The sequence below is a fragment of the Bubalus bubalis genome, chromosome 4 (genome assembly GCF_019923935.1).
Source record: "Bubalus bubalis isolate 160015118507 breed Murrah chromosome 4, NDDB_SH_1, whole genome shotgun sequence".
Taxonomy (NCBI): Eukaryota; Metazoa; Chordata; class Mammalia; order Artiodactyla; family Bovidae; genus Bubalus; species Bubalus bubalis.
In genome coordinates, this window is record NC_059160.1 from 94,192,173 (window position 1) to 94,201,243 (window position 9,071).

At 54.9% G+C, this 9,071-nt stretch overlaps 1 protein-coding gene across 4 annotated transcripts in view; it reads left to right on the forward strand.

Moving 5' to 3' along the window:
• The window catches only part of HOXC10 (homeobox C10), a 9,465-nt gene extending 2,952 nt beyond the window's left edge, over nt 1–6,513 (forward strand). Inside the window, exons 1-5 of one of the 4 annotated variants that reach the window (XM_025284303.3) lie at nt 1,180–1,331; nt 1,469–1,736; nt 2,123–2,648; nt 5,046–5,138; nt 5,765–6,513. In XM_025284303.3, the coding sequence (XP_025140088.1) occupies nt 1,734–1,736; nt 2,123–2,648; nt 5,046–5,138; nt 5,765–6,042 (900 nt within the window). In that variant the 5' untranslated portion in view covers nt 1,180–1,331; nt 1,469–1,733 and the 3' untranslated portion in view covers nt 6,043–6,513. Of the gene's footprint in view, nt 1–1,179; nt 1,332–1,468; nt 1,737–1,772; nt 2,649–5,045; nt 5,139–5,764 lie in introns of those variants that run through there. The other 3 variants (XM_025284302.3, XM_006063732.4, XM_045165489.1) reach the window with 3 other exon arrangements.
• The last annotated feature ends 2,558 nt before the right edge of the window (nt 6,514–9,071 follow it).

Here is a 9,071-nt window from a genome sequence, read left to right on the forward strand (position 1 = left end):
GGGGGTGGTGGGACAAATGGCTCCTTGGATTGACTGCCGCCCCGGCTGGCCAAGTCTCATCTGGGGCCTAAACAGGCTAACCTTGCCCGGGCCAACCCCCTGTGCCGAGCCCACTGCGACCCCTGCAAATGAAAACACGAAAGCATTTCTAATCTCCCTTGGCTGGCCGGGTCAGCAAGTCACACATTACAAACATTTTCTTCCAGTTTTTCCTGGGGTTCAGGAACCTCTGAGCCTTCTCTCTCACCCTCTGGATGCAAGAAATCCCGGATTTCTTTCCGAAATCGTCTTCTAGAAGCCGCCGGCTTGGGCCTCCCTAGAAGGGATCCAGTCTCCTCACTCCACGCCAGGGCGCCCGGGGCTCAGGTCCCTTTCCCGGCCCGGCTCCAAACCTTTGGAAAATCGAAACCCGAGGCTCAGCACCGGGGGAAATGTGGGGCCACCGTAAAGACAAAATATTCTCCACATTCCGTTTCCTGAGGAAGGGGTAGAGAGTTTAGTTCGCTTTGGGAGAAAGGCGATGAAGAAACGGAAAGAACTATTTGAAACATACCTTGTCTCTTATTTCTCGCTTTCCCTTATTACAAAAAATAAAAATAAAAAAATAAAATAACAACCACAAAAATAGTCTGGTTCCGCTCCATTCAAAAATGCCCCCAGCTCCTTGGCTCCGTAAAGGACACTTCTGTAGGTCGGGTTTCGTGGCCTCTGTTGTCCCGGTTTCCCGGTTGATACGTGACTCCCCCCAAGCCGCTCGAGGCGGCCCCGAAGGTTCCCTCTTTCTCTCTGGGAATATTCCCTGTTTTCATGGGGGGCAAGGTCAACTGGAAAGCGAGGGCCGCCAGGGCTCGGAGCAAAGCAGCCGAACCGGCTCCAAGGCCAAAGCCTTCCAGCCCCTGAGTTGATAACCCCGGAGCCGCCCACCCAGCCAGGCCCAGGCCGCACTCCCTGGTCGGGGAGCCGGCGCTTTGGGTTGCCGGCTTCTTCCTCCCGCGACCCCTAAACCCCTTCGGAACCTCCCTCGCCCACGCAGCCCTAAAGCCGTCTTGACCCCTCCCTGGCCTGCCCCGGACACTGGAGATTCCCCGTCAATCCCCGCAGGGAACTGGCGACTCAACCAACTTCCGTGACAGGCGGTCCCGAGCTGAACTCCCAGCCCCAAGGAAGGAGCCCGACGAAGGAGGACGCAGGAGAGGAGAAACTTTAGTTCTGTTCGGGAGTCCTTAACTTTTTCTCTCCCTTTTTCTGTCCACAGGAGCCCTCCCCCAAACCTCACCCCACTCCCATCCCAAGGGAAGAAGTGGGGGCGGGGGCCAAGGCAAGGAAAAGAGGTGAGGAGAGGGGAAGAAGTACCTGAATCGTGTCTTGACCTTTTAATTTGAATTTGACTGTTTTGAGCCCTGAGTTGCCTCGCTGTCTCACTCTCTCCTGCATTTCCCCCCACCTTCTCCCGCCCCCCTCTCCCCAGGAGTTACAGGCTGGTTCCCGGGTAATCAAACCCCATTCTCCCTAGAACCCCCGCACCCCCCTCTACCTCCCTCCTGCCCCCGTCGCCCCGGGGGCCCTTCCTTTGTTCGCGGGGAAGGGCTCCGACGCCCCTACCCCGAGGCGGCTGCTAGGTGGCGCTGTTACTCCACGCTGCACACTCCGCCTGCCGACAACTTGACCCCGCTGACGTCACGGCCGTCTGAATCATCAAGGCCATTTTCAAATCCCATTGGTCTAGCCGTCACATGGTGAGGCTCGAATGCGCGGATAATTATGGAGCTGATATTTCCCCCCCTCCCGTTCTTTTCCCTCCCGCCCCTTCAACCGCCCCCCCTCCCGGATGGGGGAAAAAAAAAGATGTCAGCTCCTCCGCTGTAGTATTGCTCCTTAAAAACCCCTCTCTCTGAAAATGACATGCCCTCGCAATGTAACTCCGAACTCGTACGCGGAGCCCTTGGCTGCGCCGGGCGGAGGAGAGCGCTATAGCCGGAGCGCAGGCATGTATATGCAATCTGGGAGTGACTTCAACTGCGGGGTGATGAGGGGCTGCGGGCTCGCGCCCTCGCTCTCCAAGAGGGACGAGGGCAGCAGCCCCAACCTCGCCCTCAACACCTACCCGTCCTACCTCTCGCAGCTGGACTCCTGGGGCGACCCCAAAGCCGCCTACCGCCTGGAACAACCTGTTGGCAGGCCGCTGTCCTCCTGCTCCTACCCACCTAGTGTCAAGGAGGAGAATGTCTGCTGCATGTACAGCGCAGAGAAGCGGGCGAAAAGTGGCCCCGAGGCAGCTCTGTACTCCCACCCTCTGCAGGAGTCCTGCCTCGGGGAGCACGAGGTGCCCGTGCCCAGCTACTATCGCGCCAGCCCGAGCTACTCCGCGCTGGACAAGCCGCCCCACTGTGCCGGGGCCAACGACTTCGAAGCCCCTTTCGAGCAGCGGGCCAGTCTCAACCCGCGAGCCGAACATCTGGAGTCTCCCCAGCTCGGGGGTAAAGTGAGTTTCCCTGAGACCCCCAAGTCCGACAGCCAGACCCCCAGTCCCAATGAGATCAAGACCGAGCAGAACCTGGCAGGCCCCAAAGGCAGCCCCTTGGAGAGCGAAAAGGATCGGGCCAAAACCGCCGACTCCAGCCCAGACACCTCCGATAACGAAGCAAAAGGTAAGGCCGCCTGGGCCGTGGTCCGGCTGGGACGCTCGGGCACTGGGTCTTCGTGGCCCCGGGCGAGGGCAGGGAGAGGGTTGGGCCGATGAGGCCCTGGACGGTCTTGGGAATGCGACCCCAGCTTGAGACTCGTGTCTGCTGAGCGCCAGGCTGGTGGCGCGTCACTTGGCTGGGGAAGGTAAGCGGCGAAGTGGAGGTGTAAGGCCGGCAGCGGCCGTGGGCGCCGAGACCGGGGTGGTGCACACCGCGGGCAGCCTGCGGGCGCCTTATGCTGCCCAAGGCGGGTGACCGCGCCTGTGTGTGTGCTGCCTTTGGTTTGCTTGTTCTACGTTGTTGTCCTGGGGGACTGATGTCCACCCCCCCTCAGGTCAGAAGCTTGCAAAAAAGCTTAAAATGGCGATCTTGGGCCAGGGACTAAGGGAAGCTTGGGAGACGGGGGATTTAGCTTTACTGCATTTTCCCAGTTGAAAAGGTTTCCTGCGAAGCGCGATTTGTTGTTTGTGGGTCTGATTCCTGCGTGTGGTTTGGGCTTCTGCGGTTTTTGGCTCGGCCAGGGGCCTCGGGCCGCAGGGCTGGGGCCGGAAGAGGTGGAGGTGAAGGGCTGCCCGCTGCGTCCCTCCCTCCCCCAGATGCCTAGGCCGCCTATGGCGTTGGAACAGGGCATTTGGAATGTTGTTAAGTTTTTTGTCTTCCCTTTGAAAATTTTTTTCTTTTCCTTTTTTTCTAGTTGCATTTTTAAAAATGTAGTTTTCTCATTGGTTTCCAAAAACAGACTACAAATGAGTGGTTGGGAAATTTCTGTGTGCATAGTAAGCGGTTTTCTCCTGCAAGGGAGTGTGGCTTTAGTTGGATTTCATTGTGATTTTGGTTGGCGAGGGAAAGCCCAGGCAGAGTTCAAGCTCAGAGTTCAAGATTCATTTCTGCTGAAGGAGCTGGGGGCCTTCAGGACCCTTCTCTGACACCTGGAGAAAATGTAAAGGAAATGGGAGCAGTGGAGGGAGGCTGAGGCAGTTTTCCATGAAAAGTTGGAGCAAAAAGCATCAGAAAAGGCCTAACTGGCAGACAAGGTGGGGGCGGATAAACTGCTCCCCACAGCACTGGCTGTTGGAGGCTGTGTGTAAGAAGGGCTCTTTGGGTGGAGAGGCAGATGAAATAGTGAGAACTGAGCAGACTGAGGGCGGCCTGGGTCTTGTGGCGCTTTGTATATGGATGCGGTGCACATGCATGCCCGGCGGCGACCTGTGTCACACTCACACACACACACATGCCCTCTCATACATGCACACTCACTCTTTCAGAGGGTGAGGGCAGAGCCTCGCCCTTTTGGGTCTCCTCTGCAAATCAAAGGTGGGCCCTGGCAAGTCAGCCCATGGAGACCCTGGCCAGAAGATGGGCACGGGTGTGTTCCTGAAGGTGAGGGGGAGAGAGGCACACACACCCACGAAGCCTTAGTGGTGGCACATGTGCAGCACAGAAGTTTAATTTTATACCATCTCCCCACACCGTGGGCTTGGTTGGGGTGCAGATTTGGGGTAAGAAAAGCTGCATTCTAGCCCCACCAAAAGCAAAGTCAAGGTTAACAAGCCCACCTCCTAGCTCAAATTGCCCCCATGCCCGATAGACTCTCCTTTCTCTCCTGCCATTCCCCACACCATCTAAATCCTCCAGCCCAAACTAATCCTTCTCTGCCTTCTGCCTGTGCCCTTCTTGCCTCCATCCCCCCATTTTGGTACCTCCTCCAGGCCAGAGGCAAGCCCGCTTTGGGCCAGACTTCCCCACTTGTAATTTCTCCCCTTCCCCTAAACCCCAATTTAAAAAATCAATAGCACAGAGTTATATGTGGAGAGCCTTTGAACAATTTGGCAGGAGGCTGCAGGTGCAGAGGTGGGAGCAAAATTAAGGACATTCAAGTGTTTTAAACTAGAGCCTCAAGTTTGCATTTTTCTGGTGCCTCCTGGTTCCCCTAGGGCCCCCACCCCACTCCCCATCAAGATAAGATCCAGGAACTTGGCAGTTTCATTGGGCATAGAGGGGAATAGAGCACAGAGCCATCAGCAGAGTCCTTTGCTTGGTGTCCCTCTCGGGTCTCTGGACTCTGGGTTTTTTCCCTAGAAAAGATAGCCAAGGTCCCTTCTGCTGCCTAAGGTTCATTTCAGCGAGAATGTGTGCCAGGGGGAGAAGCTATCCATGAAGGAAAGGGAAATACACAGTATATTTAGAATATCTCCTTATATAAATAGACACACATGTACATATCCCTGTGTGTGCATATGGGGAGGAATGTGTGTCGCTGCAGAAATGCACATGTACATGCATGCATGCATATCTGCATAGACGAGGCAGGAGATTTCCAGGAGGCTGCATTTCCTCAGAATCTCTCTCCCTTGACCTTAGGTCTCTGGCCAGGGCAGTTGTCTGAGGACCCCTCAGCATGCCCCAGAGCTGTTGCCCCTGACCTCTGCTGCCTGCACAAGCTCCCTGCCTCAGGTACTCCTGGGGAAAACAGCCAGGAGAGGAAAAGCTGGCGATGGGAGATCCAGTGGGGGAAGAGTCGCTCTGTGGCACTTGGGGTGGGAGTCAGGGCTGGGGGTCTGACTCTGGCTGCAGAGACTGGGGCAACCTCCCTGCACTGAGTTGAAAGGGGCCAAAGCTCTCTGGGAATTGCCCAGGGCAGCGGGGTGGCCTCTGTTACCCAGTCTGAGGCCTGGAAAACACCTTTCCTTCTGGTTGGGTTTTTTTTTTTTTTTCCCTAGAGCTGGAAGGGAACAGAGAGGAGGGAGGGTCTGGTGGGGCTTAGAGAGCCCACCAGGGTCAACAAGCTGAGGGACAGCGGGAGTACTCAGAACCTGCTAAGTCAAGGTGGACTGGGGTGATTTAAATTTAATAGACACGTTGGAGGCAAGTACCTTCTGTCTTTCTTCCCTGTAAGTTTAGACCCCAGAGAAATTCTAAAAGCCCTGAACCCAAGAGGACCCCACCAGCCAGGCCTGTGGGGCGAGAGCAGCTCCCCTGGGCTCCCTCAGCCGCCCCCACAGCAAGCTGGCTAAGGCTGCAGTGCTGCGAGGGTTTGCCTCTTCCAGGGATACTTATGCAAATAATGTTATTTTTAACAGAGGAGATAAAGGCAGAAAACACCACAGGAAATTGGCTGACAGCAAAGAGCGGAAGGAAGAAGAGGTGCCCCTATACTAAACACCAGACGCTGGAATTGGAGAAAGAATTTCTGTTCAATATGTATTTGACGCGAGAGCGCCGCCTGGAGATTAGCAAGACCATTAACCTTACAGACAGACAAGTCAAAATCTGGTTTCAAAATCGCAGAATGAAACTCAAGAAAATGAACCGAGAGAATCGGATCCGGGAACTGACCTCCAATTTTAATTTCACCTGAGCTCGGGGGCCTCCCCTCCCCCTCCCTTCTCTCCCCCCCCACCTTCTTTTCCCCGCCCCTCCTCCCTTTGTGCCTGGTGGTATATTTTTTTTTTCCTCCCTGAGTATAAATGCAACACGCCTGCAAAAAAGGCAAAGACCTCAGACTCTCCATCCAAGGGACCTATGGTTCGTGCTCCGAAGATGCGTCCACCTAAAGCATGAGAAATGGGGTGCTGGGGTGTGGGGTGTGGTGTGCCCACATAGATGAGGGTGGGAGTGTGGCTGGTGTGTGTGTCAACCCCTCACTCATGCACGCACTCACACATAGCATCCTGTTCTCCAGGCAAAGTTAAGGTCGAATCCACCCGATTATAGGGGGAAAAAAATCAACCAGAGAAGGTCTGTAATCTCGCAGAGCACAGTCAGAATCAGAATCGCTTCTTCCTTGCTGCATTTCCTCCTTAGAATAATAGACGTTTTGGAAAGTTCAGCTAGTGTTTGTGTGTTTGTTGTAGCGTCCAGCGCCTCTGCCAAACCCTCTCTGTGTTTTTACCTCCCAGTCGCTCTGAGAATCTGCTTGAAGTCTCGTATTTGTACTGCTTTCTGCTTTTCTCCCATCCTCCCAGCACCCCTACATCCTCCATCCACTGCCATCTCAGAAATTCCATTCAGAGGAACAAAAAACAATTTTAAAATTAAAAATAGAACATAGAGAAGCAAAGACAGAATGCCCCTCCCCCAAATATTACCCTGTCCCTGTCTGGGAGTTGTGTTATTTAAAGATATTCTGTATGTTGTATCTTTTGCATGTAGCTTCCTTAATGGAGAAAAAAAAAATCCTAATAAATTTCCAGAATCGTAATCCTCAAATGGGTGGTTTTTTTGTTTTTTAGTGTTTTTTTTTTTTTTTTAGCGACACCCTCCCCCCAAAGAGGCTGAGTGTGTGGATGTGTGTGTTTTGTGTTCGACTCATCTCCTAGAGCCTTTCTAGAACGTCTCTTGGCGGGTTTAATGTAAGTGAGAGACCATAACGTTGATTTAAATATTATCCAGGTGACCACAATAAGTCAAGGTCATAAAACAGTAATGTCAGGACGGTCTTGGTGCGCGCGAGAGGTGGATTTTATGATCTGCAAATATAATGTGGTGCTGCAGTAAAAGATGCATTTAAAGGTGACTGGAGGAGGGAAAGAGGCAGAAAGCAAACTGCAATCTTGAGGAGCAGACGGATCCCATTGCCTGGGGTGCTGGGCCAGGCGCACCCCACCGCTGCTGGGGGGAACCCCAAGAGCCCCCCACCTATCCAAGGAGAGGAATAAACTTAACCACCGGAGGGGGATGAGGAGCTGAGCACCCCCCCCCTTCTCGACAGCAGCAGCAGAAGCGCGGGCAGTGGCAGGAGGAGGAGGCAGCGACAAGGTAAGAGAAGCGGTTTCTTGTTCTTCTCTTAGCGGCGGAGTGGGGACTAGCGGTGTCCCCAGGTGCCCAGCACGCATTGGGCAGAGCAGGGTGGAAGGTGTTCTGGGCATCTTTGCTTTCTGGGAGCCCAGGCTTGCCCTGTGGCGGCTCGAAGCGGAGGGCAGTGGCCACAAGCTCCCCCTCCCTGACCCATTGCCTTGGGGTTCGGCAGTGAAAGGGGTAAATTGGTGGTTTTTGGCTTCTTTCTTTACTCGGTCACTCAGGGTCGCCTGGAGCTCGACACATGGGTCTTGATGTAGCTCAGTCTGGTCGTCTGCTGAGGGGAGGCAGAAGGAGGATGGGCTGGTGAGGGCTGGAGCTTGAAGCTTAGGTTTTCCTGCTTTCTGCTGGTTTAGATGTGAGCCTTAGCCAGGCTCTCGGTCCCCACTTGCTCTGGCTGTGGGGCTTTGCCAGGCAAGTGGCCTGATTGGAAGAGGCTTTGGAGTGGTTCGGTCACACACGGACGAAGGGAAGCCAGAGTTCAGCTGAGAGACAGAGAGGATCAGAGGAAAGCTAGGAGAGCACAGGAGAGCCAGAAGGGCAAGACAGGGGACCCAGCCCGAGAGTGGAAGGACACTCCAGCTTCCCCCAGGGCCAGAGGCAGGGGGATAGCCCCACTGCGGTGCTGGGGGCGGGGCGGGGGTTTGGCGGCTTGAGGTCCCATTTCACCAGAGTCTCCCTGAGCGATTGCTTAGACCAGAAGCTGATGAGGCAGTCAGACCCCCTGCCCACCCAGCCACCCAAAGTCTAGCCTCTAGTCCTTAGGGAGGTTGTGGGGGCGGAAAGGGGGACGGGGCTGAATTTCTTCCTTCCCCAACCCCCTTCCCTTCTCCTCCCGATAGATGCAAAGCTGAATCTCCCGCCCTGCTCGCTCAGCTGATCTGTGGCTTAGGTAGTTTCATGTTGTTGGGATTGAGTTTTGAACTCGGCAACAAGAAACTGCCTGAGTTACATCAGTCGGTTATCGTCGAGGGCCCCAACCCACCTATCCCGCTCCTACCCTCCCCAGTGGGACTGCTCCCCAGGCCCCCTCTTAGACAGGGCAAAATGGGTACAGACTGAGGAGGGCAAGCTGTGAGTGGGGCCACACAACAAGTCTGGAGAACCCCAGTTTATCTGTCCACTCAGCCTGTCCCAATCCCCGTGCTTGAGGGAGAGGAGTTTTTCCTGCAGCTATTGTTTCCTGGGCCCAGCTGATGGAGACAGACAAAGGAGGTCTAACCAATTCCAAGGAAATTCAGGAATTTGAGTAAGAGGTGGCCTGGCGGGCCAGCTCAGCTGGGTAGCAGGGTGGGGCAGGATGATTAGAAGAGAGAAGACCACAGAAATAGAAAGGAGTCTTTGAAGGGTTAGTTTTTCCCACTTGCCACCCCCGGTGGGGGGGGGGTGGGAATCTGCCTCCAGTCAACTGGGGCTAGAGCTTCTTAGAAAAGTGGGGTGCGTGGGGGGTCCCAGGAGCTGGGGAACTCTGTGTGCCAGCTCAGCCATCTCCTCTTCCTCTTGTATAGCCCCATCCCCAGGAGAAGGGCATATTTAGGGTGTTAGTAGGCTAGAAGAAAGTCATCAAGTCCAAGTAGAAACCCCACACAC